General features: G+C 48.0%; 1 protein-coding gene across 2 annotated transcripts; it reads left to right on the top strand.

The window, feature by feature from the left end:
* The first annotated feature begins 2 nt into the window (after nucleotides 1-2).
* Nucleotides 3-26,268, top strand: LOC100339842 (glutathione S-transferase omega-2). 2 transcript variants are annotated; one of them, XM_008270484.4, is made up of 7 exons: nucleotides 3-425; nucleotides 8,687-8,798; nucleotides 9,032-9,140; nucleotides 11,506-11,728; nucleotides 12,618-12,719; nucleotides 24,466-24,572; nucleotides 25,972-26,268. In XM_008270484.4, the coding sequence occupies exons 2-7, from the start codon at nucleotides 8,765-8,767 to the stop codon at nucleotides 26,129-26,131; spliced, it is 735 nt and encodes a 244-aa protein (XP_008268706.1). In that variant the 5' UTR covers nucleotides 3-425; nucleotides 8,687-8,764; the 3' UTR covers nucleotides 26,132-26,268. The 2 variants fall into 2 exon arrangements, with proteins under 2 accessions (XP_008268706.1, XP_008268705.1); XM_008270483.4 differs by having other exon boundaries at nucleotides 8,684-8,798.
* Nucleotides 26,269-27,796: the final 1,528 nt, after the last annotated feature.

Raw genomic sequence — 27,796 nt, 5'->3', positions numbered from 1 at the left:
CACAAACGGCCTCCTGCGGCTCACCGTCGGCTGCCGCCAACGCTCGGCCTGCTGGCGGGCCCATCTCTGCCGCCGTCCGCTTGCCGGGACGGTGGCTCCCGGCGCATTTTCAGTCGGAAGCGGAGCCGGGAGCCAAAGCACTAAAGCCAACAACAATAATCCGCTCCCTCCCGCGCCAGCAGGAACACGTAACGCGGCCGTCTATTGGCTCAGCTCCGCACGGCTTGTCTGACACATCCAAAAGCTTCGAGGATTGGCTGCCGCGACGGGCGCCGCGGCTAGTTGGCGGATAGGGAACCGCGTAGGAAGGGGCGTGCCCCGCCTGGGCCCCGCCTCCCCAAGCTGCCGCCGCTGCTCTCCATCCGGTTCGGTCGGTCGGGCGCCCGGAGGTCTCTCGGGGGCGTCTCTGATTTCACTTCCACCGGGTGGGTCGGTCCGGCCTACGTTGTATTTGACGGGAAGAGGGGTTGAGGTCAATTCTGGTTTGGGGAATTTCCACGAGTTTCGGGGCCCGGAATAGGATTGCCAGAGTTTAATTTTGCCTAGCACTTAATATTCATCGAATAATTTAATATTAAAAAAAAGTACCGGGACAATAATCTAGGAAAAACGAACAGGCTTTTAAGCCGGATGTCGGTCACTGAAGTGGTTCTTTCTTGTGTGATTTGTCCGGAGGTAGGCGAATACCAGCCCAGTGCAAGGGCCGCCACTAGTTATGCTCCAGCACATGTCAGGGCGTTGAACGCACGGGGAGTGTCCTGTCTGAGGGCCGTGCAAACCTTAAATAATAATAAAAATAGTGATAACTAAGGTTGAATGCTTGCTGGGTAAGAGACCCATGCTGAGCATTAAATACAATTCATCCGGTGTCCCAGTAAAACCTCCCAAACTACAAAATGTATTGACACTGTGAGCTCTGGATTACGGATAAGAATCCAGGACATAGAAAATTGTCATTTGCCCAGGGTCACCAGCTGGTTAAGGCCAAACAGGGGCTTCAAGTCCAGCCTGAACTCAGCCCAAGCCTCCTTTATCCTCAATAACTTGGCACTTAGCAGTTGGGCCAGGAGAGAATACTAAATCCGCAGTCCCTGTGGGCAGGTCCTATGTCCTGTGATTCAGACAATCTGGGAGCGATCATGTTTGAAAAAACAGAATGGCGCCTGTCCTAAACATGCAGACTTCCTCATGGCATTTACATTATAGTATGTGTTAGAAGTAATCTAGAGATGATTTAAAGTATATGTGAGGATATGTGTAGGTCATATGCAAATATTACACCATTTTATCTAAGAGTTTTGAGTATCTGAAGAGTTTGGTATCCTTGGGAGTCCTAGAACCAGTCCCCCTAGAATACCAAGAAACCACACTCCTGTTACACCTGGGATTTTTTTTTTTTTTAAGTATTTACTTGAAAGGCAAGAGTTACAGAGAGAAAGGAAGAGAGAAAATCCTCCATCTCTGCTGGTTATCAGCTGGGGCTGAGCCAGACAAAAGCCAGGAGCCTGGAACACCAGCTGAGTCTTCCACGTGGGTGGATGGGCCAATTGCTGCTGCTTTCCTAGGTGCATTAGCTGGGAGCCAGATCAGAAGTCAGCAGCTGGGCCTGGAGCTGGCGGCTTATCCTGCTAGACCACCACTCCGGGTCCCTAGGCCTGGGATTTAACAGGAGGTGTTGATGATGTTCCTTTTCCACGCTCAGTGTGTTCTCTTTGATTTTACAAATACTTGACTTTACTGAGTTCAGAGTCTTGAAAATTCGCCTTTGTTTATTCAAATGTATCAGTTTTTTTTCTCTGATTCTTTGTAAAGGGAAATGGGGCCAGGAATGCAAAATCAAGTACTTAAAAAGAACATCTCCTTTGATCCGGCTTTCCCTGGTGGGCAGATGAAGTTCCTCTGCCGACAGCTTTAGCAATCTCCCTTGCTCTGTTCCTTAGAACAGAGCATTCCCTGTGATCCTCACTTCCTAGAACAGGTCCTGAGTACAGTTACTTTTGAGGGTGGAGCCTTTTCCCTCTCTTCTCTCACTCTTTGAACTTAGTGAATGAAAGTAGAAAATCCAGTAATCTAATCTTCCATGTAGATTAGGCTTCCAGAATATTAAGAGGAGGCCAACGTTTGGCTTAGTGGTTAGGGATGCCTGTGTTTTTGGAGTGCCGGATCCCATACCCAACTCCGGCTCCTGACTCCGGTTTCCTGCTAATGCAGAGCCTGGATCCCTGGCACTCCTGTGGATGACCTGGATTGAGTTCCCTGCTCTTGGTTCCTGGCTTTGGCCTGGCCTAGGGCCATTGTGGATATCTGTGGACTCAGCCAGAAAATGAGAGGCGCGTGCTCTCTCTCTCATTCTCGCTCTTGCTCTCTCTCTCTCTTCCTATCACGTGAAATAAAATATTAAGAGGAATGTTCTCTAGTTTCTGCCACTATTACAAACTGGCATGACAAAAAAGTTTTGAAAAATTACAAAATGTAAATCCCATTTCTTCTTCTCAAAACAGACTGATGTAAATAGAGTGAAAAAAATTGTTTCAGGGTGGCATTCTTTCCTAGAAGGCTTAAGTCATTCATTACCCTTCACCAAAGGTCGCCCCATTTCCAAACAACTGATTATATTTCAGATGGCTGGAAGCCAATTCAGAGTGGGTTTAATATGGCCATATTACATCTTGTTTTGTACTTGTGTTAGTATTAGAGGAATAAACATGAAAAAATAACAGAAGGAACGTTTAAAATGAGGATTTCACAGAGGTACCTCTTGGGTTTTAAAAAGGAAGTGGGAATTAGCTGAAATGTTATAATTAAAATCTTTCTAGGGAAGCTGTGGTGTTCAGTGGTAAGATTAGAAGCACATTACTGAAATGTGGCTTTCATCCCATTTGATTGGCGTTAAACTGGCCCAGTAAGTACTGTGGGTTGCATTTTAATTCCAACCTGCTTGGCAAAGCTGAATTGCTGTACGTTTTCCCTTTATGGATGTGAAACTAATGCACTATGCTGTTAAGCATGTGTTCTTATTCACTTGTGTTTGTCATTACTTTTGGAGTACACTGAGCTCTCACACTGATGACGCCCTGCACCGTGTCATTCCCTACTCTGAGCAAACCTATGGTGCTGTTCACGTTCTCTTTTTACGGGTGAGGAAGGGGAAAGTCAAAGAGGTTACATAACTTGCCTAAGTGCCAAAGCCAGGTCTCAGGTCAGCCCTTCTGGCTCCAGAGTCTGGCTTGAGCATCTGAACGCTCTGTTGCTTCCCTTCAGAGGAAGAATAGTTTTCAGCCCCCTGCTCTTTTCTCCCCGACTATATCGCATAGACTTGCATTTAGGAACTTGACTTCCCACATACATGGAAAATGGGATTAAAAGTGTATTTGGTGCATGCATGTTTTGCACAATTTTTTTTATAACATGCACTTTCTGTAAGCATTTTGAAGAACCCTGGTACATACTTTTAATAAGTATTTTCCAACTCTCAGAATTGGTTTCCTTTAAAAGATGGAGATGAGGAGAAAAAAAAAAAAACCAACTTGGAAATGTGTCCTCTCCTGGGATAGTAGAACTTTCTCATTTACAGGTGGAATTCCCTGTTGGGCTGCTATAAATTCATTGTAATAGAGACCAAAGTTGAGCAACCTAAGACAATTGGGCTAATCCAGCCAACTGCTGATTTTTTTTAAAAGATGATTTATTTGAAAAGCAGAGTTTCAGAGAGGCAGAAGCATGGCGGCGGGGAGGGGGGGGGTTGTCCACACACTGCCTCATTCCCCAAATGGCCGCAACACCTAGAGCTGGGCCAATCCAAAGCCAGGAGCCAGGAGCTTCTTCTGGGTCTCCCATTTGGGTGCAGGAGCCAAGCACTTGGGCCATTTTCTACTGCCTTCTCAGGCCATCAGAGGGAAGCTGGATGGGAAGTGGAGCAGCTGGGACTTGAACTGGCACCCATATAGGATGCTGGTATCACAGGTGAAGGCTTAACCCACCTATACCACAGCACTGGCCCATAACTGCTGATCTTTGTATAGTCCAAGAACTAATAATTTTTTTAACATTTTTAATGGCCAAAAAGAATAAGAATCATAATTTATGGTGTGAAAATTATGTGAAATTCACCAAGGGAGGCCTACTGTAAACAGTGGACTTTGGGTGAACATGTAAATATAGTTTTATCCATTGCAATAAGTGTAGCACTCTGGTAGGGATGTTGATAGTGGGAGAGGCTATGCATGGGTGGGGTGGGCAGGGATATACGGGCAGTTTCTGTATTGTCTTAATTTTCATATGACCCTAAAACTACTGTAGCAGTAAAGGTTATTAAAAATATATGAAATGCAAATTCAGCATCCACATATGAAGTTTCATTGGAATGGAGCCACATCCATTCGTTTGTATATTATCTATGGCATTTTTACTTCATGAGGGTAGAGTTGAGTAGTTGAGACCAGATGACCCAAAAGACCTAAAATATTTACTATCTAGAAATAATTTTGCTGGCAGCTGAGTCCACTGTGTCTGGTATAGACTAAGGTACTGGTTGAGGATGTTGCCCTTGGAGCCTCCCTTTCAGGGTTCCTAATCCCCCCTTTTCTACCTACTAGTTGCAAGGCTTTTTTTTTTACATTTATTCATTTATTTTTTAAGGAATACACATTTCATAAATATAACTTCAGGAATATAGTTATTTTTCCCACCATACCCACCTTCCCACCCATACTCCCATCCCTCCTCCTCCTCCCGCTCCCCTTGCCAGTTCCATTCTTCAGTAAGAGTCATTTTCAATTAACTTTGTACACAGAAGACCAACTCTATACTAAGTAAAGGTTTCAACAATTTGTACACATACGCACACACACAAACTGTTTGAGAACTAGTTTTACAATTAACTCTCATAACTCCTTGAGGACAGAGGTCCTGCATGGGGAGTTAGTGCACAGTGACTCCTGTTGTTAATTTAACAATTAACACTCTTTTTTTTTTTTTTTTTTTTTTGACAGGCAGAGTTAGACAATGAGAGAGAGAGATAGCGAGAAAGGTCTTCCTTCCATTGGTTCACTCCCCTAATGGCTTCTATGGTCGGCGCTGTGCCGATCCGAAGCCAGGAGCCGGGTGCTTTCTCCCGGTCTCCCATGCGGGTGCAGGGGCCCAAGCACTTGGGTCATCCTCCACTGCCCATCCAGGCCACAGCAGAGAGCTGGACTGGAAGAGGAGCAACCGGGACTAGTACCCAGCACCCCATCCGGGACTAGAACCTGGGGTGCCAGCGCTGTAGGCAGAGGATTAGCCAACTGAGCCACGGCACCGTAACTTTTTCCCTCCCTATGTGCTATAGCATGAAAATGGTTGGATTGCTTTGAAAAGCAAAAGCAAAAATCTATACTCATACACAGGTTGTGGCTGACTGTCTTATTTGTGATGCAAGAGGGAGCGCTTGGAAGGGAAGGAGACAGCATTAACCTCATCCATCATTATGGTCCCCTAAATGCAGTGTTGGAGTTTTCCCCGTTCTTCCTGGGTTCTTGGGGCCACACGTCCGATTTGGGGTTGTCTTTGTGTCCACCCCTCCTACTGGGTCAAGTTGTCCCAATTAACACTCTTTTGTATGATGTCAGAGACCACTTAAACTCTTGACATAAGCTGCCGCATCTTATGGAAGCCTTTTGAATCCACAAACTCTGTCAATATTTAGACAAAGCCATAAGCAGAGTGCAAATTCTCTCCTTTTACAGAAAAATACATCTTTCTTTGATGTCTACTTCTTTCTGCTGGGGTCTCACTCACAGAGATTGTTCATGTAGAACATTTTTTGCCACAATGTCTTGGCTTTCCATGCCTGAAATGCTCTCACAGTCTTTTCAGCTAGACCAGGAAGCCTAAAGGGCTGATTCTGAGGTCAGAGTATTATAGCGATTGCCATTCTATAAGTATGCTGTGTGGACTGTTTCCCGTGTGTGAACATTCTCTCCTTTTTAATTCTATTACTATTACCAGAATTTGATCATATCTATATGATCACTTTAACACTTAATCCTATCTATATGTTCACTTTAATGCTTAATATGAACATTTTTGACAGATGTTAAACCTTGTTAGCCTCAATTTAGTCATTTTTAAAAATGAGATAATAATGGAATATTTATAGGACCATTTTAAGGACTAAATGGGTTAATGCATATAACGTACCAAGTATATGTTAGCAATAATTTCATTTGTAGATCTCTGCATTGCTTTTATGATCTAACTTTCAGAATCTGCGTGTATTTTTTTTCAGCTACCTGAACTCTGTTTTCTTGGTGGGAGGGATATATTTTTCTGCTCAGTCCTTACCCACCAGGACTTCTAACATGACATGATTATGACCCTGGCTTCTGTTCTAACACCCACTTTGTCCTCCCTGAACTAAATTAGCTCTAGAATAGTGTTTATTCTATTATCTCCAGAAATGAAAAGGGATCAGAAATCAATTTGTATTTTCTAAGAAGTTTATTTTTTTAATTTTTTAAAAGATGTATTTATTTATTTGAAAGTCAAAGTTACAAAGAGAGAGAAGGAGAGGCAGAGAGAGAGAGGGAGAGGGAGAGGGAGAGGGAGAGGGAGAGGGAGGTCTTCCATCTGCTGGTTCACTCCCCAGTTGGCCGCAACAGCCAGAGCTGTGCCAATCTGAAGCCAGGAGCAAGGAGCTTTTTCCAGGTCTCTCATGTGGATGCAGGGGCCCAAGGACTTGGGCCATCTTCCACTGCTTTCCTAGGCCATAGCAGAGAGCTGGATCAGAAGTGGAGCAGCCAGGTCTTGAACTGGCACCCATATGGGTTGTCAGCACTTCAGGTGGTGGCTTTACCCACTATGCCACAGCACTGGCCCCATCAATTTGTATTTTCTAACATAAGATTTCTTGCTGACATCTGTATTTTTTTCAGAGAACATTTGTGGAAACATTTCTGGCATTCATTAATTAGAATGCAACAACATGTGCTGTGTTATTATCTAAGTTTATCTCTCATGAAATCACGGAAAGATTTAGAAATAAAATGTAGTTCAGTCACTTTCTAAAGGTTTTTCTTTTTTAAAAAATTTATTATTTTTAAGATTTATTTTTTATTTATTTGAAAGAGTTACAGAGAGAGGTAGAGACAGAGAGAGAGAGAGAGGTCTTCCATCTGCTGGTTCACTCCCTTGATAGCTGCAATGGCTGGAACTGCATCGATCTGAAGCCAGGAGCCAGGAGCTTCTTCCTGGTCTCCGATGTGGGTACAGGGGCACAAGGACTTGGGCCATCTTTCACTGCTTTCCCATCTTTCCACTGCTTTGCCATAGCAGAGAGCTGGATCGGAAGAGGAGCAGCCAGGACTAGAACCGGTGCGCATATGGGATGCCGGCACTTCAGGCCAGGGCTTTAACCCGCTGTGCCACAGTGCCAGCCCCTCTAAAGATTTTTCAAAGATTCTTTTCGGAAGTGGAAAAGATGTTCACAGTATGAATCAGCATTCTGGATATGTTGGAATTCAAAAGGCCGGAAGCTGCCCATGCATAAACCTCATGACTAGGTTCTATTGTTTTAATAAAATATATTTAGAATCAGCTAACATTTGGTGAGCAGCATTGCATGCTGTCCTTTCATGGACCTAACATTGTTTCCTGTCCACACTCTTAGACCAACTTTGGAGGTCAAGACTGTGAGTTCATCTTTGGACTTTAAAAGTTCTTCGAGCTTACTAGCTAGAAAATTGGGGCAAATAATTTCTTTTTTCTGAAGCTGTTTTCCATTTTGCAAAATAGGAATAATAGTAACTGCTTAGCTAAGCAGGAATCAAATAAGGAAGCCCATGGAAATACTTTAGTCACTGTGAACGGGACACATGGTACTTGTCCTCCCTTTGCGACCTGTCAGTGTCATAAAATGGATGCACAAGCAATTCCCACATCAGCTCACTCCTGGAAAGTTAAAGGAATTCTTTTGCCTCCTGTTGAAAATCAGAAACTCAGCTTATCGGTGTCAGGGCCAAGGCCAGCTACCTCCTTGACTTCAAGTAGACAGAGGAGCTGTGCACGTGGCCCTGTATCATCGAGGTAGTGGCACTGTGTCCTGAGCAACCATAGTTGCCTCAGAAATTTAGACTGGGATGTGGGAAAAACTCACAAATCAGTCGTAGCCCCTGGTCTCTCGTTCTTATTCACCACCAGTTTTGCAGAGCTTGTGTAAAGCCTCATAAAGTGGGCCAGGGCTAGAGTGAGGCAAGTGAGGTGTGTGTGGGGCACAAAATTGAAGGCGATGCTCACTCCTTGAATCAGGGATCAAGTTCTCAACACCAATAACTTTTCCTTCCCTCCCTATGTGCTATAGCATGAAAATGGTTGGATTGCTTTGAAAAGCAAAAGCAAAAATCTATAGTCATACACAGGTTGTGGCCGACTGTCTTATTTGTGATGCAAGAGGGAGGGCTTGGAAGGGAAGGAGACAGCATTAACCTCATCCATCATTATGGTCCCCTAAATGCAGTGTTGGAGTTTTCCCCGTTCTTCCTGGGTTCTTGGGGCCACACGTCCGATTTGGGGTTGTCTTTGTGTCCACCCCTCCTATTGGGCATCTGAAACCGGGGCCATGTTCCCCGGGGGTCAAGTTGCCCCAGATCCTGCCCCAGATCACCTCCCTGCTTCCCAGCCAATCGGTCATACATTGAATTTGGGACAGAAGGGGCGCCAGAGCGCAGCCGATCCCGGATCCTGCGGCCGCTACTGTGAGCTTGGAGTGCCGTGCAGACATCTGGAGGCCATGTCTAAGGATGCGACCAGAACCCTGGGGAAAGGTAAGTGCTCCCAACCCTGGAGACTTCACTCTGGAGCAGGGACCGCCGGCTGGGCACAGAGTGGGGCGCAAGGGCTCCCGTGCAGGAAAGCCTCGTGCAGGTCTCCTCCCTGAGACTCACACAGTGCCTGTCTCCTATCCCCAATCCCTAGCATCCTGGGGCGCGGAGGGGGCTCCTCTCCCCACCCGACTAACCGGCCTCTGTTTCTCTGCACCTCACCCCATGCGCTGCAGGAAGCTGCCCTCCAGGGCCGGTCCCTGAGGGCCTGATCCGCATCTACAGCATGAGGTTCTGCCCCTACTCGCATAGAACACGCCTCGTCCTCAAGGCCAAAGGCATAAGGTGAGAAACAGGTTCCAGGCTGGGGCTAGTCCGGAACGGTGAGCACGGGCTGGGTAGGGGTTTTGGAGGCCTCCTGAAAGCAAATCTCTCTCCAGAGTTGTGTCCATGCGGGAAACTTTTTCACACAACGCAGGTACGAGCTTATGACCTGGTTCTCTCCTGTAAGGTTTGTTCAGCAAGTGCACGGCCAAGGCTACTGAGGCCTCCCTGGCTGCTCCTTGGAGGCCGGAGGCCCTCAGGTCAACTTTGTTCTCTTCTGTCATTACATTTGCTGCATCCAGCATTTCTGAGTTGTTCATTCATCTTTCCCCCATGCATTACTCTCTCACTACCAAATATGTGTGTTCTTGTTGGGTAGGGCCTTTGCCTGACTTATCCACAGGCTAGGAGAAAGCCTGGCATATTGTAGGTGCTCAAAAAATATTTGTTGACTGAATGAACAAGTCATTCCAAACAGAGAGAGAGATGGAGCTGCTGTCAAGAAGTGCCTGAAGGCTTTAACAGACCTGAAAAAATGGGTAGATACCCTTGCAGAAGGAATTTTGCAGGACTGGCTCCTGCAACTCTGCTGCCAGGTGAACTACATTATGTGGCTGAGCTCCGAGGGAAAGGGTGAGGCTGTGTCACTCCATGCCCTTTGACCTCTGACTTGGAGAGTTCATTGTCAGGGTGGCTTCAGAGTTTCAGATTCACATCAGAAACAGAGATCAAAATAGCAACATTATGGAATTCTGCCTTTTTAAGTGTACTTGGCATCTATTTCCAGATTCTTCTCTTTTGCTCAAATCTCATTGGCCCTAAGGTCATCTTTTTTTTTCCAAGGGTAAACAGTAACTTTATGTTTTGATCATTTGGTGACAAATCGGCAGCCTAGAAACCAATGTAAATATTGCTTTAGGGCATGATTTTTTCAACCTTGGCATTTTGGGCCAGATAAATCTTAGGGAGAAGGAAGGGGGCTATCCTGTGCATTGTTGGTATGATAGGAACTCATAAAGTTCATGGAAAATGGAATTAAAAGGTAAAGTTTATTTTGATACAAAATATTTTTGAAATCCATGCAGATATTTTCCATCACATGTATTTTCCCTGAACTTTTTGAAGATCCCTTGTATTCAGCAACATGCCTGGCCTCACCCTCCCCCCCTCCCTTAGATGGCAGCAGAGCCTTCCTCCCCTCTCCCCATGTAATCGTGGTTACCAAAAAAAAAAAAAAAAAAAAAAAAAAAAGTCTCCAGACATTGCTGCATGTTCCTTGGAGAGAAGAGAAAAATCCACACCTGGTTGAGAACCACTGCTTTGGGGTTCAAGGAAAATAGACTGAGCAAAGAATGTACCCATTTGTTTCCATTAACCTCTCTGTTTTTAAAGATTTTATTGATTTATCTGAGAGGCAGAGTTACAGACAGCAAAAAGGAGAAACGAGAGAAAAGAATTCCATCCACTTGTCTACTCCCCAAATGGCTACAATGGCTGCAGCTGAGCCAAATCAAAGCCAGGAGCCAGGAGCTTCTTCCAGGTCTCCCATGCAGGTGCAGGGGCCCAAGTGGTTAGGCCATCTTCTACTGCTTTCCCAGGCCATAGCAGAGAGGTGGATTGGAAGAGGAGCAGCTGGGACTAGAACCGATGCCCATATGGATTCACCTACTGTGCCACAGTGCCGGCCCCTCCATTAATCTCTTAAAACACACATGTGTGTGTGTCTAGTAACTTTATGGCTTCAACTTCTAATAATGAATAAGAATTCCAAAGTTATGTGCTGTGCATTAGGCACTGTTCTAAATGTCTTCTACAGATTCACTAATTTGATCACCACAATGATGCCAAGAGATGAGTACAACTGTGATCCCCATTCAATAATAAGAACACTGAGCGCAGAGTCGGGAGGGGCTTGCTAAGGTCACCAGCTACACTGTCCACTTTGGTGCTAGAACTCATGCTCTTCCCTGTTAGCTTTTACCAAATTCTGTTGTGACCTGCACATACCAGATTTGGATTTCCAAGCTTTAAAATATATTAAACTCTTGATTGGCATGGTTAAGAGCCAGCTCTGGGTCAGTCTGCCAGGCTCTGATCCTGTCTGCTACTTAGCAAGAGGTCTGGGTCTAAGATTCAACTGCTTCTTGGCCTTATTTCCTATAAAGTACACCCGCCTTGTGGGGAATCCTGAGGGGCGAACAAGATAAGGGATGGAAAACCACCAAGTCTGTCAGTGCAGCAACAAACACAAGGAGGTTGCATGATTTCAAAACAAACAAAAGAGCCTACTATAATTGCAAATTTTAAATTTATAGACGGATCCCTTCTGCCTCTGCCCACATACATGCCTCATTTTTGTTTTCTTGTTTCCCCTTGGCTTTTCAAGACACGAAGTTATCAACATTAACCTGAAAAACAAGCCTGAATGGTACTACACAAAGCATCCTTACGGCCAAATTCCAGTCTTGGAGAACAGCCAGTGTCAACTGATCTATGAATCGGTCATCGCCTGTGAGTACCTGGACGACGCGTATCCGGGAAGGAAGCTGTTTCCGTACGACCCTTACGAACGAGCTCGACAAAAGATGTTGCTGGAGCTGTTCTGTAAGGTACAGTGAATGGTACAAGGCCGCCCCCCTCGCTTTCGCGTTGTGTGTCTTCCCCAACCTTCACTGACGCTATTTCGTTGTATTATCATGTGAGTCTCAGCAGAACAAGTTGGGTACAATTAGAGTATGCCCTCTGATAGTAAAACTGCAAGACTTAATTAACTGCATTGAATTCAGCTAGCATGCTGGGGAGGAACGGGAATGATCAGGTGACTTGCAGTAGGAGGACTGAAAGAACTGCAGCCTGGCGCTCCCATGCTTCAGGCGAAATATATTGGAGTGAGAAGATTATGCAGAAAAGGGGACTGCCCATGGTGTGGGGCCAGAGCGCCAGGAAATGTGAGTGATACAGGAAAGGAGGCAGCTGTTGAAGATGGGAGAAAAAGAGATGGAGAACTGCTAATGTAGTTCCCGTTGAAAAGAAAGAAAAATAACTCAATGAGATTAACGGCTGGCATCTATTAAGCAGCTTAGGAGTTGCCAAGCCCTGTCCTAGGCGCTCTACAGAGGTTAACTAACTGAATCCCGCCTCTCCCCTTTCGGCTGGGCATTGTGACTGTATCCATTTTTCACATGAGAACACTGAGGCTTAGAGAGCTTAAGTACCCCCCCCCACACACACACACACATACACATACACACAAGAATGCACAACAGCTGATCAAGGAAGGAGCACGGGAGAAGCCCTGTGAGAGCACCTTGTTCTCCAGGGTGCTGTGAGGAGGGGATTTTGGAAGCACAGAGATGACCGGGGCAGCCTTTGCAGGGAGCAGGGACTGCTCTGTTTGTGGGTTTGGGCCTTTTTCATTGGCACTGAAGAGCTTTGCTGCATTTCTACGCAGAGCAGAAGCATGGTGTTCTCCACTAAGACCCTGTGTCCTCTGATTAGGTCCCACATCTAACTAAGGAGTGTCTGGTGGCCTTGAGATGTGGGAGGGAATGCAGCGATCTGAAGACAGCCCTGCGTCAGGAATTCTGCAACTTGGAAGAGGTACACACAGGGGCCCCTCCCTTCAGGTCAGGCGCAGTGAAGGAGGCCATGCAGGGCCACCTAGTCTGGTCCCTCTGACACCTGCTCTCAAGGGCTTATTCTTTCCGCCAGGCTTTGCTAAGTCCAGCTTTGGGTCGTTGGATTATAGCTTGTGGATGCGTGCCCTCCACGACCTGCCCTGGAGCTCTGCTTGAAAACCTGCCGGGGAGCTGGGGAGGAGATGCCCTGAATGGCTTGCTCTCTCCTGGTCACTCAGTCCCCTGAGTGTCTCTGCCTGGCTTCTGTAGCTTCTGCCCGAGAAGCATGATCTGTACTGGCTGGGGTTGTGTTCGGCTGCTAGTAAAAGGAACCTAACTGCTATAAATGCGTCTGATAAGGGCTTGTTCTCTCATGCTAAAATGCCAGAGGTAGGCAATTCAGGCCTGTCTTGATGGCTTCTTTGTGAGCTTAACAGGGACTGGGGCTCATTCTCTTTCTCAGCCCTGTCCTCAGTAATGTAATGCTTTCGTCCCCAAAATGACAAGATAGCTGCCAAAACGGCAGCCGTTACACCCAGGTTCCAGGCTCTGGATAGGAGAAGAGAAAGCAAGCAGATGGCAAATGGGATGCTTCCCTAAAAGGGCTTTTCCAAAACCCTAATCCATGACTACTGGTATCTCATTGGCCAGAACTTAATGTGCAGGGTTGTAGCTGTATCAGGGGAGGCAAAGAAATTTAGTCCAGATAAAATCAGGATCCTGTAATTGAGGAAGCAAATTTAGGTGGTGGACAAGGAGCAGTCTCTCATTGGCCTGCCAGCACTGGAGCTTCTTATCCCTTCCTTCTAGAATAATATGGGAGGTGGTTCCTGAACTTTCTTTATCTTTGTCTCAGAAATTGATGAATTCCCTTTATGGGTGGGTTGTCCCTCTGTTGGCAGCCAGAGAATGCTATTTTTAACTTCTTAAAGGGAGGCTGGTTATTAATAGTGTTCCATTTGACCTTTATCAAGTGGAAGCAGATTGGGCTTATTTACACTTCAGTTGCTGCCTTAGATTTGAACAGTTGCGGTATTTACAGATGATGAATGGTCAAGTGTACGGAATGTTTTGTCCCGCAGCTGTGACCGTGAGAAGGCACTGAGAAGGCAGCGTGATGTGCGGGAAGGAGTCTTGGATCTTAGGCTTGGCTTCCTGGATTCTAGACCCCCTGGGCGAGGGGTGGCCTGGTAGATGGGGACAGATGCCCTTCCTCCAGACCAGTACTGCCTTTAACCGACGTGTTTAACAAAACAGCTAATGAAACAGCCTTTGGGGAGCGCAGGGGACTGCTGCTTTTATGAACTCTTATGAATAAGGAATTTTTAAAGTCTTTTAGTCTTTTTTTTTTAATGTCCTTAAGCAACTGAACAGGCTGCTTTCTCACAGATGAAAAATCCCCTGTGAGGGCAGGAAGCTGGGAAACTAGCAATTCTTTGACTTCAAGGATAATTGGCAACACGTTTGGATCAGTCCCCCTCCCACCCTGCATCTGAGTGATGGGCAGATTGCTAAGGAAGCATAGACTAGTACGGAGGAGGCACAGTTCTGGGTCAGTTAGGGCAAGTGGACTGGTACTCGGTGCCATGCCTTGCACCGTGGCTACTTGGCCTGCACCATCTCACTTAATCCTTGCAGCAGCCTTTCCAGGGAAATGGAACTGGATCTACTTTGCACATCCAAGTGTCCTCTCCAGGCAGGCTCTGTATTCTAGGTATCAAGACAACAAAAATCAAAGAACTTCAAGGGCTCCAAGCCTAGAGGAGGAGATGGACTGATAAAGCCGCTTAAACCCCATGAGGGAAGATCTCTCTGCGGCTTTGTAGACCCTGCTTGAGACGCCATGTTGGAGAGGCTGGGTTTGAGTCCTTGCTCTGTTTCTGAGCCTAGGCTCCTTTTCAGTTTGCACCCTAGGAGGCAAGCAAATGATGGCTCGAGTATGTGGGTCCTTGCCACCAGTGTGGGAGACCTGGAGTGAGTTTCTGGCTCCTGGTTACAGCCTGGCCCAACCCTGGCTGTTGCAGGCATTTGGGGATAAACCAGCAGATGGAAGATCTCTCTGTGTCTCTGTCTCTGAAATATTTATAACTAAATAAAATATAAACCTCAGTGTGTTGAGTGCCAGGCTGGAGACCTGCACAACAGGGGCTCGTGGAGATTGAGGGTGGATGATGCCTGTACTGCCTCTCTGAGGATGAGTTAGAGGCCAGGGTGGACCAGAATTGGACACTACGTGCTTCATCCAGTGTGCCGAGGAGTTTGTGTTCTCTGCCAAAGTTGATGGGGTGTGACCAAAGCCAGCAGGTAGGAGAGTGGTTTGCGCCCAGCCTTATCACCTGCTCAGCCCAGTAACAGTGTGGGGCAGGAAGAGGCTGACAGAGGGATGGGAGGGACACAAAGAATCACCCTAAGGAGGGCTGCAGAGGGCATTTGGTTGGGGGAGATTGTCAGGAACTAAGATGAGCCGGGGGCTGGTGGAGAGGTAGGAGTGCTGGGAGGTGGTGGGTGCTGGGTTTGTGCCCATAACTGTGACACTTTGCACTGAGCAGGAGTTCAAGGGCCGATCCCTGTTGACTTTGAGGTGCTGATGGGTCATCATGTGGAGCCAGAACCTAGGAGAGGAACGCATGGCTTACATTAGACCTAGGGAATGGCCAAGAGCTCTACCCACAGGGATCAGGGATACAATCAGGGGTGCAATTATAAATGTTAAGCAGTCAACTCTCTCTGAAAAAGGAAAAGTTGTGATTAGTAGCATTTGCTGATTTCATGGGTCGCAGTACTCCCACCAAAGCCGACTTGGAAGCCAGCAGTGTGGTCCATCGAAGCTCCAAGATGGGAAGAGAGGCAGGCGGTTGGCCAGCTGGAGTACAGTAGGGAGCTTCAGTACAGAGCTCTGGGGACAGGTGCCGCTTCCCAGCCCAGGTGGAGGAGGCTTTCCCCCAGGCTAGTTAAGGACCTCTGAGTGTTCAGCATTGTCACAACAGGTGTGAGCCTGGTTATTGTCTCCCAGAATGTTAGCAACGATTCTGACTGCAATGTAGGCAGTGTCAGAGTCTGCAACCCATGACCAGTGGACTAATTACTTGATTTATTTTTCTCTCTTTTTTTTTTTTGGATTTATTTCTCTTACTATGAATATACTAACTCGAGATTCTATCAAAATTAAAACTTGGCAGAATAATTCTAATAGCAATGACCCCCTGACATATGCAACTCTTTTGCATGGTTTTGTATAATAAGAATTTTGTGTGAACTAAGACTCCATTAAATACACATGGTCTCTGAGTGATAAGTCAAGATTTCAGTGTGGTGTCTGCCATGGTTAATGCCACTCAAAAAGATTAGTTTACCTTTTGAAGGCTTAAACTTTAACTGTCCCCCCTATTTTTTAAAAATAATGCCCTATTTGACTTTGAAACTTTTTTTCTCTAGAATTTCCAGTTTCATCAAAATTGAAGATTTATTGTGCTTATGGTGTAACCACCTTGCTCTCTACTATTTCTGAGGTATTTTAGTGCTGCTTTTATGATCAGACCAGCAGCCTGCCCGCTTGCTTTCCTGGACAGCGGCGTGAGTTTTAAAACCATTGGGTTGCCCTAGTCTAATCACGTTTTAAATCTGCCTTCAAACATTTTTATGCGTTGCTGAATCATTACTCTAAACTGCACACAGACATTACCTTTGTTCTTTTTTTTTTTTTTTTTTTTTGACAGGCAGAGTGGACAGTGAGAGAGAGAGAGACAGAGAGAAAGGTCTTCCTTTTGCCGTTGGTTCACCTCCCAATGGCTGCTGCGGCGGGCGCATCGCACTGATCCGAAGGCAGGAGCCAGGTGCTTCTCCTGGTCTCCCATGCGGGTGCAGGGCCCAAGCACTTGGGCCATCCTCCACTGCACTCCCTGGCCACAGCAGAGAGCTGGCCTGGAAGAGGGGCAACCAGGACAGAATCCGGTGCCCCGACCGGGACTAGAACCCGGTGTGCCGGCGCCACAAGGCACAGGATTAGCCTATTGAGCCACGATGCCAGCCACCTTTGTTCTTTTTTTAATGCTGCAATTGGCTTTTCTGTTCTAAAATAGCGCTAGAGCCAGGTGTGTTTTCTCTTGGTGGTTCTGAATGTGGCAGGATCTTTCTGTGGCTCTTTTTGTTGTTGTTGTTCTTTATTTATTTATTTATTTTTTGCCAGTGCCTTCATCCAAAATGTTTTCACAGTGGAACTGGTCAGATGAAGGCTCTGTGCAGTGAACAATGAAATTTGGTTTGATGTCTTGCGTGCTCTTTGATTTTTGCTCTGATTCAGTGTTCCTGTGCTTGTGAATTGGTTTTGTGTTCTGGCGATGCTGGTCCCGTCACAGTCATCATTGAGTTCATAAAGGAGAGCGAGGAGAGATGACATAAAGAATCCCGAGGCAGCACTGAGAGATGAGGCCTGCCCAGAAACTGAAGCCTTCACTCTTGGTGGCCACAGGCTGCTCTGTGCTTTTGCTTCGTGAGTTCATTGACCTGCTTTACTCTGCGTTTCCGTGTGCGAATCCCACATTGCTGGATGTGATTGCATGCCTTCTGTGTTAGCAGTTGGCTTGAGGCTGAATTTGCATCACTCAGGAGCTTCTATAGTTAAATGCGTTCTTGGTTCTACATTTCACTTCTAGGCAAGTTTTTTCAATTTGTGTTATTTATTTACTTGAAAAGGATGGAGGGAAACAGAGAGATTTCCCATCTCTTGGTTCACTTTCCAAATGCCTACAAGGGCCAGGGCTGGCTGCCCCAGGGGGAAGCCAGGAGCCAGGAACTCAGTCCAGGTCTCCTACATGAGTGGCAGGACCCAACTACTTGAGCCATCACCACTGCCTCCCAGGGTGCACATTAGCAGGAGGCTGGAATCGGGAGCAGAGCCATGAGTTGAATCCACTCTGCTATGTGGTGCAGGTGCCCTGGCCCAGCATCTCGTCCACCAAATGCTTGCCTTGTAGTCTTTTTTTAGTTTGCTTTTTAAAGATTTATTTATTTATTTGAAAGGCAGAATAACAGAGAGGCAGAGGCAGAGGCACAGAGAGAGAAAGAGATCTTCCATCCACTGGTTTACTCCCCAAATGGCCACAATGGCTGGAGCTAGGCTGATCCCAAGCCAGGAGCCAGGAGCTTCTTCCAGGTTTCCCACGTGGGTGCAGGGACCCAAGCTCCTGGGCCATCTTCCACTGCCCTCCCAGGCCACAGCAGGGAGCTGGATTGAAACTGGAGCAGCCAGAACTCTAACGGGAGCCCATATGGGATGCTGGCTTAACCCACTATGCCACAGCGCTGGACCCTACCTTGTAGTCTTAATTTTTAATTTGTCGTTTCTTCTTTGCATAAAATGACATGCTAGCCCAATTAGATTGTATTGTAAAAGTTTTTTTCTGTTGTTCTTCTTTAATTTTTATTATCTTCAGTAATGGAATTACAGATTGTTCATTTCTCCTATGAGTTCACCAAGATAGAAAGGAAACAAAGTTTGTACCTGGATAATTCTTCACTGAAAACAATTTTCTGTAGCCTTCTGTTTACAGCAAGCTATTTACAAGCCAAACTTACTTGCTTTCAATTGCGTCAACGTGTCTCCAATCTAAAGTCATTGCCACACTCTATTTGAAATAACAGTTTTTTTTTTTCTTTCTTTTTTTGACAGGCAGAATTAGACAGTGAGAGAGACAGAGAGAAAGGTCTTCCTTCCATTGGTTCACCCCCCAAATGACGTGCTGCGGCCGGCACAATAATACCGATCCAAAGCCAGGAGCCAGGTGCTTCCTCCTGGTTTCCCATGGGGTACAGGGCCCACGCACTTGAACCATCCTCCACTGCACTCCCGGGCCACAGCAGAGAGCTGGCCTGGAAGATGAGCAACTGGGACAGAATCTGGTGCCCCAACCAGGACTAGAACCCGGTGTGCCGGCGCCGCAGGCGGAGGATTAGCCTAGTGATCCGCGGCGCCGGCTGAAATAACAGCTTTTTTGAGATTTATTCCATAGAACTATAAAGCTCACCTCTTTCCAGTGTACAGTGCAGTGGACTTTGGTAACTCACAGTTGTGCAGCCATCACCACTGGTGAATTTCCAAACATTTGTATCAGAAAGCCATTTCCCATTTCTTCCCAACCCTCTGCTTTCTGACTGCGTGCATTTCCTCAGTGTGCACATTTTGTATGAAGGGAATCATACGTGTGCAGGCTTTCGTGAGCTCCTTTCACTTCCCAGGCAAAGTGGATACACAGTGGATAACCACTGTGCCCACCCCAGATATTTGACTACTTAAAAGCATAATTTTGTTTCTTTTGGTCTTCAATTTTAAATTAGCTCCTTTTTTGGGGGAAGAACACGTAGAAGTATACCATTTTAAAATCCTGTGCTATGAGCCTTTCCTGTTGTGATCTCCTCCACTGATCTTATGCTTACAAAGTCCTCTCCCCATTCATGAACTTGCTAAATTCATTATAGAATGAAGGAAGCCCGTTAGAAGAATTCCAGCTTAGAATTTTCTGGGTGGACCTTCATCCCCAAATGCTGAAAAATTGTGTTCTGAATCTGCACAAGAGAAGCTGGCTCCCAGCTCCCAGACAGCAGAGGGATGTGTTCAGCCACAGATCCCGCTTCTGGGCTTCTTCCTGGAGGTGCCTGTGACTTACCCTAGGGTTGTCCTGGCTTTCAGGGCATCAGTTCTTCATGCCATTAGCTCAGCTCCAGCTGTATCAGTGTAGCAGGGACCTGAAATCTGAAATCTGGAGAACCTGTACTTTGATGAACTCAAAGGATTGCCTTGCTGCTGCTCTGGGTAAGAGCCTGCATTGTATTACTGATGTACTGGCCGGTGGCTTTGTGTGTCATTTTGGGGGATGGAGATGAAGGGGCACCTGCTTTTTTTTTCTTTTAAAGATTTATTTATTTATTTGAATGGCAGTTACAGAGAAGCAGAGAGAGAGAGAGAGGTTTTCCATCCACTGGTTTACTCCCCAATTGGCTGCAACGGCTGGAGCTGTGCCGATCTGAAGCCAGGAGCCAGGAGCATTTTCTGGGTCTCCCATGTGGGGGAAAGGGACCAAGGACTTGGGTCATTTTCCACTGCTTTCCCAGGCTATAGCAGAGAGCTGGATCGGAAGTGGAGCAGCCGGGACTCGAACTGGCGGCCATATTGGATGCCGGCACTGCAGGTGGCAGCTTAACCCACTACGCCACAGCGCCAGCCCTGCGCCTGCTTCTTCTGAACTATTTACATGAAGAGAAAAACAAGTGTTCTTCCTCCTCTGGTAGCAAGGGCAGCCACATCCTCTGGAGACTGCCACACTGGTGCTGGGGGTCCCTGGCAAGGTGACTGAGGGTGTTGAACGTAGGTGGCCATTTCACAGTCTTAAGCTCAATTATTGAGACCTTAACCTGGGCGTTTTTGGCTGCCCAGTTTCAAGAAGTCTAGGATTTGCTTCTCTTTAGGATCTTGGGTCTATCATAAAGACCTTACACCTTTCTTTTTTCCTTTTGTTCTGAAGTATTGGGCCAGCCACGGCCCCTTTGCCTTGCCACTGCAGGCCACCAGGGGGAGCCCTGCATGCAGGGTGTACTGCAAAAGGCTGCCTTTCACTGTCTGAGCCTGAGAGGAGCCTGAGAGGCCTTGGGTGGAAACGGGGCTGCCTGGTCCACCCTGCAGTCCCAGCCCCTAGTGTGCGTTACTCACACCCCAGCCTTCCTTGAGGCTGTTCCGTAGTCTTATTTTTCAGTGAACTAAGGAAACTAATTCTAAGATAGATTTTTCTAACATTCCAGAACACCAAACACCCTTACATCTCAGGTAAAATACCCAGGATTCTAAAGGGCAAGGCATTTTCCGTGTCTGGAAGCTACCGTACCTACCATGGAGGGCGCCCTGCTGTTGAGGGCCCTAAAGAGGCCTCTTTGACTCTGATTGGCAGCTGAAGATGTGTTCACGCCCTCACCGGCGGCGTTTGGCATGGGGTTAAAGTACCACTGGGGTTGCTTGCATCCCTATCAGAGTGCCTGGGTTCAAGTCCTGACACTGCTTCCGTTCCAGCTGCCGGCTGGGGCGCATCTTGGGAGGCAGCAAGTGATGGCTCATGTCCTTGTCACTTACACGGGAGCCCTGGATTGAGTTCCCTACTCCTGGCTTCCTTGTGGGAATTTTGGGAGTGAACCCACAGATGGGAGCTCTCTCTGTTTCTTAAATAAATAAAAAAATCAAACGGCAGGGATGGTAACATGACCATTGCTGATGGATTGAGATCAGACAGCAGCTTCTCATTCTATTTCGGATAAGACACTTAGGGAAGATAAGACATTGGAAGGGAAGACTATCTGTGTATTTTACCCTGGCTCTAGCCTAACATTTGTTTCCGAGAAAAGCTGGCTGTCAGTGCAAGGGCCTCGGTTTAAACTGAGAACAGAACAGAACTCTTAAGTGAAGTTGCCGGAGGCCTGCTCCCCCGTGGAGCAGGAGAGAATTTGACAGGCTCGTTCATGGTGACAGGGCTGCATGTGTTGGGATTTCTTCTCACAGGGCAGCTCTGAGCTGGGCCTGTCCTCGGTACAGAGAGGAAGGCTGCACAGCTCACTGGCTCACTGCTTCCAAGCTTTCTGCTGTTACTTGAATTTGCAGAATCGGCAAAGAATTCCCAGGAGATGTGAGGAAAGTGCTGTGATTAGAGTTCTCGTAAACACATATTTGAAGTTGAATGACGTGAAGGTTGACGCTAGTCTGGGAAGGAGGACAATGGTGTTTTTGTCTTAGTTCTGGCATTCTAGACCCTGCGAGTCCCCTCCTCGTGGCTGCGTTCCTCCTGATGGAACGCAAGGGTCCCCTGTGCTTTCATATGGGAGACAAGAGCAGCTCACTGGAGTGTTTTCCTCTTCACATGGTCTGCCAGGAAACTCGAGTCAAATGCAAAGCTTGATTTAAGGAACTGCAGTACCCATGGCCTGATGCCCTAAAGCCATGTTCCTTCTTGGTTTTGACTTTCTGTTCCAGCTTTTGTTTTCCCAGCATTTTATTATTTTTCCTAAGTAATATGTTATTGCACACATCTTTTACCCTGCACATCCAATCCCTTGTGTGACAAGGATAGCACAGGGCAGAGATGGAATGAGGAGGTCTCACTCGATTTGCTCAGGGACCCTTCAGTCCTGCTGTTTCAGGACTCTGGGAGGAAAAGTAACTTTACATGTGTGAGAGGTACGGGTTTGCACAGGTGGGAGCGTGCCTGTGGGGGATCCTAAAGACTTCCACGCCTCCGTGGAAGGAGGCTTAGCCGGGGTGTTCTCCAGCGTCACAGGGAGGCGTCTGGGAAGGAGTTTGTACTTCGTGCAAGTTGATGCAAAGATATCAGGGATTTTTGAGACTTGCCCTGTGTGAAATTGTTGGAGAAATTCCTGTCTGGGGTGGGGCTCAAGAATCTGTGGCTGCTGCAGGAACCCCAGGTTGTTTTGTTGTGGGTGTCCCTGAGTCACCTCTGGCTCTGAGGAAGTGTGAGGGTCTGTGTGCCTGTGTGTTGGGGGATGAGGGGCTGGTGGAGGCTGGTGGAGCCTCTTGTCCTGCGCCCATCTCGATTTTTTTTTTATTGTGCTGAGTACCTCGATAAAGCTTGCATTACTGTATGGGTGTTTATATAAAGACTGATAGCATCCATCAGTCTGTCCATCACCTATCTATCTAAAGGCACTCTGCTACATTGGGTAGATGGAAAGCTCTAGAAATCTGTCCAAAGCCCACACCCATTATTAAGTACTTATTCATGTTCAATGTGATTAACCCACTTTATCCAGGGACCTGCATGGGTTCCGTGAATGTCTGTATCTGGTTTATTGTGACAAGGGCTTTCCTGAGGACGCCTCTGCTGTGTAAAGCAGAGTTTCTCAGATGTCCTGGAGTCGACTGGTTTGGGTTTGGGTTTGGGTTTGGGTTTGGGTTTGGGTTTGGGTTTGGTCCTGATTTGTGCCATGAGGCCTAGGAACTGGCTACATACAGGTGCACATTTCAAAGTCCGTGATAATGGTTTGGATCTTTATGATCTATTCCTGAACAAAAACAATGTCTAGAGCCTCTTGGAATATTTAAAATCTGGATGATTTGTTCCTTTCCCCCTCTGAACCCAATCTTTTTTTTATACAATCCTGAGCACAGTCTCTGTCATAGGTCCCCATTGTCCAGATTCTGCTGTTTTAGAACAAAATGATGCCACAGACTTTCAGGGCCACAGTGAAGAGACTCATCTCTGCCACACTGGGTACTAGGAAGGCTTAGACTTGGGGGCAACAGGGCTTGCTCCCCCTGAGAAAGAGGGTGTGGAGAGGCTCACTGATCCTTGGTCAGGATGGATTTGCTGTCTGAGGGTGCGGCCTTCAGAGTCCTCTATTGTCAGCCGCCATGAGTGCTCACATTTGCTGAGTTGGGCCAGAGTGGTTCTGGGGCATGATTATACTACTCCTTCCCACGGCCTCTGAAGAGGGTACAGGCATCATCACCCCATTGCAATGAGAAAACTGAGGCAAGGAGGAGGAGGTGTAAGTTACCCTGGGTGCACAGGTAAAGCCCAGCGTAGGAGCAGGTGTGCTGGCTCCAGAGCTCACCTTCTGAACTGTAAGTCGGACCACCTCCCAGCCGCAGGAGCGAGCTGGTGCAGAGTGGGAAGGATCAGTCTGAGCGTGTCCTGGTTGCGTGTACCCCTTGCACCCCACAAGAATAACCAAAGGTTCACTCAGTAAACCTCTGACCCATGGGTTCCAGACAATGTAGGTTACTTCCACGGCTCTCCTGGGCCCAGCAACCAAGACCTATTGCCCCTGGGAGGTACTTAGCTGGTTACGGATTATATAGGTCAAAATGGGTTCATAGTTTACTTGACTTAACTGGGTGGTAGGCACTGTACTTTTGTCTTTGGGAAAATTTTTCCCATCAGTTTTCTGCTAAGCACCTTTGTCTTTTCAAGTTTTTAGGTACTTTTTGGGAGTTGTCTTTCTTTCTAGTTCATCTGTCTGCATTGATTCGTCCCACTTAGGAAAGAGAAATTTTATTTTAATGTAAAAGATTGATAATGTCAGGTGCGATCAATATGAAGTTCAAAGAGCTCAAATCAATAAAGAAAGTGGGGTAGAAAGACATGTTGGGATTTGAGGGGGTTCATGGCTAACTCTGCTCTGTGCTGTTTTAGTTTTGAACCGATTGAGAAATAAGGTCAAAGGCTGAGATATACAGAGCCTACACCATCCTCTGTTGTAGATAGGAGGATCCTGGAGAATGTAGGTCACAGCTGCAACAAGCAGGGTTCCCAGTGCTGCCCTTCAGCATCAGGCCGGGCTCCCCAGCTGCACTGGCCCGGGGCAGAGCCTCCCCTCTCCAGGGACCGAACTTAACCACCCCCCCTGGGGGGGCAGGGACACTTACAAGAGCCTGTTCCAAGCTAAGCAGGGGCTGGGGCTGCCTCGATTTAGGTTCATCTTCCCAGCTGTCCAATCAGATGAACCGCACCGTGGCTCTCGTTGAAGGGGTGTGGGAGGTGACTGAGTGTGGCCCTAAAAGAGGCAGCTCCTACCTTAGGGAAAGGGAAGAGACCGTGCTGCTAACAAATGGAGGGGAACGGAAGCCTCGGGGCTCTTTCTTTGGGGATTGTTTGGTATTTGTGCTGAGTGTCTCCGTGTGCCTTGTGCTGGCAGAGGTGTGAGCTAACTTGCACTTGCTCTGTTTGCATTTTTAGATTCTTGACTACCAGAACACCACCTTCTTCGGGGGCGACTGTATATCCATGATCGACTACCTGCTCTGGCCCTGGTTTGAGCGGCTGGATGTGTATGGGATAGCAGAGTAAGACACTGGACCCTGCTGCCATGAATTCCTGGGGCCATGCTGAGGACCAGCGGTTGCCCCTGGCCCGGCTGGGAGCGTGTTGCAGGATGCATGTGATAGGCGCTCAGGTTTCCAAGCCATGGGGCCGCGCCTCCTTGGGCTTGTCTACCACCAAGTGTGGATCCCCATTTTGCCTGTGTCACTACAGACGAAAGCCAGTGTCCATCAACTTCCCACAGAGCGTTAGAGCCTGCCATCCTCCTCCCTGGCCAGACACAGGCAGAGGGGCTTGGGCACAGCATCTGACCCTTGTCTGCTGCCACATCCAGGGGACACGTGTGCCTGAATCCCCTCTTGGTTCCCTGAGCAATCTTACCCGATGCAAGAATGCCGCTGTTTGAAAAGTAATGCGTGCTTGACGTAGGAATGTGCAAACAAGGTGGTCACCGCACCCCTCAGGAGTGCAGGCATGTTTGCAGCAGGAGCAAGAGCTGCGGAGGGCCCTGGGCGGAACCCACACTCTGTTCTCTCAGAGCCCAGGGCGGGAGCTGGACGAGTGTCAGTACCAGTCCCACGGTGGGCACAGGACCCACACGCGGACTCAGGTCTGCATCCAGCCTTCCCCGAGGGGAGAGGAACTGCACTGTGTCTGATGACTGTAATCAGCACTTCACACAGAAAGACGTGTCTCCTCTTTAGGCAGAACGCTGAGGCTGAACTTCGCACACTTATTCCTCACCTCCTAGATTTCTCCCCCGTTGCTCTACTCCTCTCAAGCAGGTTGCTTTCTACCCTTGGCAGGGCTGGGGGACCATTTTTCTGGGTATTTGTGACCTCATTTGTGGGTCATACACAACAATCAGTGCTGTAGATTTATTGAATTTTGAGTCCTATCTGTGGTTGCCTTGGCAGGGCTGGACCAAATGATATCACAAGCTTTATATGGCCCGCGGATGGGACGGTCCCCACCCATGCTAAACCTAGACTTCCTGATCCATCTCTGAAATGGCCCAGTAAGCTCCATTATGTCACGGTTTCGCGATTGTTTTAATCATTTGAAAAATACTTTGGAAACCACTTTTTATCTTTTTCAAAGCCCCGGCCACCAAAGTAAAATCTGAGACTGCCCCAAGCACGTTTGCTGTGCAAACTTGGGCCACAGTGATACTCGGCTTTCCCCAGAGCCATCTGTCCATGAGTACTTCTCTGTGGGTTAGAAGCCACTTCCACAGCTCACAACACAGCTGTGCCCAGATTAGGTCTTCCTCCAGTAAATGACCACACTCACCTCATAAGCTAAGCCAGGCTCATGTCTTCCCCCAATAAACCCATCCTATCTTGTTGGTCCAGTAGTGATGTGTGTCCCCTCTCCCCATGCCTTCCCCGTGGTGTGCTGACCTTCTTTCCTGCCTTGCAGCTGTGTGAACCACACCCCGACACTGCGGCTCTGGATTGCAGCCATGAAGCAAGACCCCACCGTCTGTGCCCTCCTCATAGACAAGAACATTTTCCTGGGCTTCTTGAACCTGTATTTCCAGAACAACCCTAATGCCTTTGACTTTGGGCTAGTCTGCTGAGCTTCGCCATGCTCCCTTGGCCATCCACTCCAGGGATCGTCTCAGATTCCGCTCCAGGGATTGTCTTCAGGGGTCAGTCCATCTCTGTTCCTTCTCTTCAGGGTTCCCAATAAAAACAGAAACAGGAAAAGCATTAATTCTGATCATCGCTTGTCTGACTTCACTAGCCTATAGCTTCAAATCCATCTCCTAAAGTGCTGGTGTGGGAGCGCAGTTCGGGGACCTCTGTGTCCCTGGGGTGCCTTGGTTTGGCCCAGCTTGTCCTCCAGGTGATCGATGCTGGTGCTGATGTTGAGGTTCAGACCCTATGTGTATTTGTCGCCAGCAGATTGGTGCCCTCCAGAAACCTCCCCGGCAAGAGAAAAGCATGGAAGGAGGGAGAAACAAGAAGGAAACTCCCAGTCCGAAGACCCTCGCCTCTTGGCAGTGAACACGGCCATCCACGTGGGTGGGTGGGCATGTGTGTGTGTCATTCACATTCAGCTTTTGGCCATGGGCCTGCGAGGCACTGAGGGTCTTGTGACCGGAAAGAATTCCAAAGCAGGAAATGAAACGCCCGTTTATCACCGTGGGCTCACTACGTCAGAATTTCACGGGGGCCATCAGGGCTCAGGATATCTCACAAAATGTTCTACAGCCAGCATCCTGCCTACAAATAAATAACAGGCACACCCCAAAGCCAGCCACAGGCAAAGGTCGCACTGTTGGATCTGCGTCACACACCCTTTGAATTGGTCCCAGCAAAGGCCCCTGGTGGCCTGTTGGGTACCGGATCCAGGCCATGAGGGGGATAAAGTTGACAAAGACCTGGGCTCTGCCCCACTGCAGCCACACATCTCTCCATCACCTTGGTGCGGGTTTTAGCACAGACCTCTGAACTGTGTACTTGCAGTGAGAATGCCTGGGCCCCTCTGCTGGCTTGGGCAGGCAGCACTGCAGCAGGAAAGCAACAATGCGAGAGCTCGGCCAGGTGTGTGAGCAGGTGCCTGAGGCTGGGAGCGCCTGCAGCCTTCCTTAGAGGAGGGGACCAGGCTCGCCCAGTGCTGTTTACCTCCCCATGTCGCTCTGATCACTTCTGCTTTGCTCTCACTGAATCCTCCCCCAGCCGACTGAGAGGCCGACAGCAGCAGCCGCAAGCCCCCGGCTTCACTTGTTTGGGCCCGCGGAGGAACTAGCTGCAGTCCCTGCCTCAGACTTGGCCCAAAGCAGCCCTCTGCATCTCAGCCTGGCCCTGCCATCTGCTGGCTCTGTGCGTATTTGGACCCATGTAAACAGCTTCCAGGTGTTACTCCGTGCCAGCTGGACAGAAGCAAGCCTGCTTGATGAGCTGCCTGGGCTGCCAGAAGAGGTGGCGTGTGGTGGGCGGTCTGTGGTGCCGTCTGCTCTGGATGCTGCACCCTGTTGCCATGGCACCTGAGCTAACAGAGTGATGGCTGTGAATCACTGTTTCCCTGGGGTGTGTGCGAGGGGAGGGGAGAAGCCTGCCCTGTGGCCGCAGGGGAGTGCTCAGCCTTGGCAGGCATAAATCCTGCATGGAATCGCTCCTGCTGCATCAGAGAATGGAATGACCTGGTGCATCAGCGAACGGCATGACACAGGTGCTGCCTTCTGGGGCTCCATGGACTAATTCCGAAAGCTTGAAGGACAGTCCTAGAAAACCGTGAA

This window comes from Oryctolagus cuniculus, chromosome 15 (genome assembly GCF_964237555.1).
Source record: "Oryctolagus cuniculus chromosome 15, mOryCun1.1, whole genome shotgun sequence".
Lineage (NCBI taxonomy): Eukaryota > Metazoa > Chordata > Mammalia > Lagomorpha > Leporidae > Oryctolagus > Oryctolagus cuniculus.
Note: the sequence above shows the minus strand (reverse complement) of the source record. Positions and strands in the feature narration are given on the sequence as shown.

Excerpts from the sequence above, each read along its gene's own strand:
- LOC100339842 (XM_008270484.4), top strand. The coding sequence starts at position 8,765 with ATGTCTAAGGATGCGACCAGAACCCTGGGGAAAG. Across the intron at positions 12,720-24,465 it reads AATTCTGCAACTTGGAAGAG|ATTCTTGACTACCAGAACAC; the intron begins GTACACACAGGG and ends TTGCATTTTTAG. Across the intron at positions 24,573-25,971 it reads GATGTGTATGGGATAGCAGA|CTGTGTGAACCACACCCCGA; the intron begins GTAAGACACTGG and ends CCTGCCTTGCAG.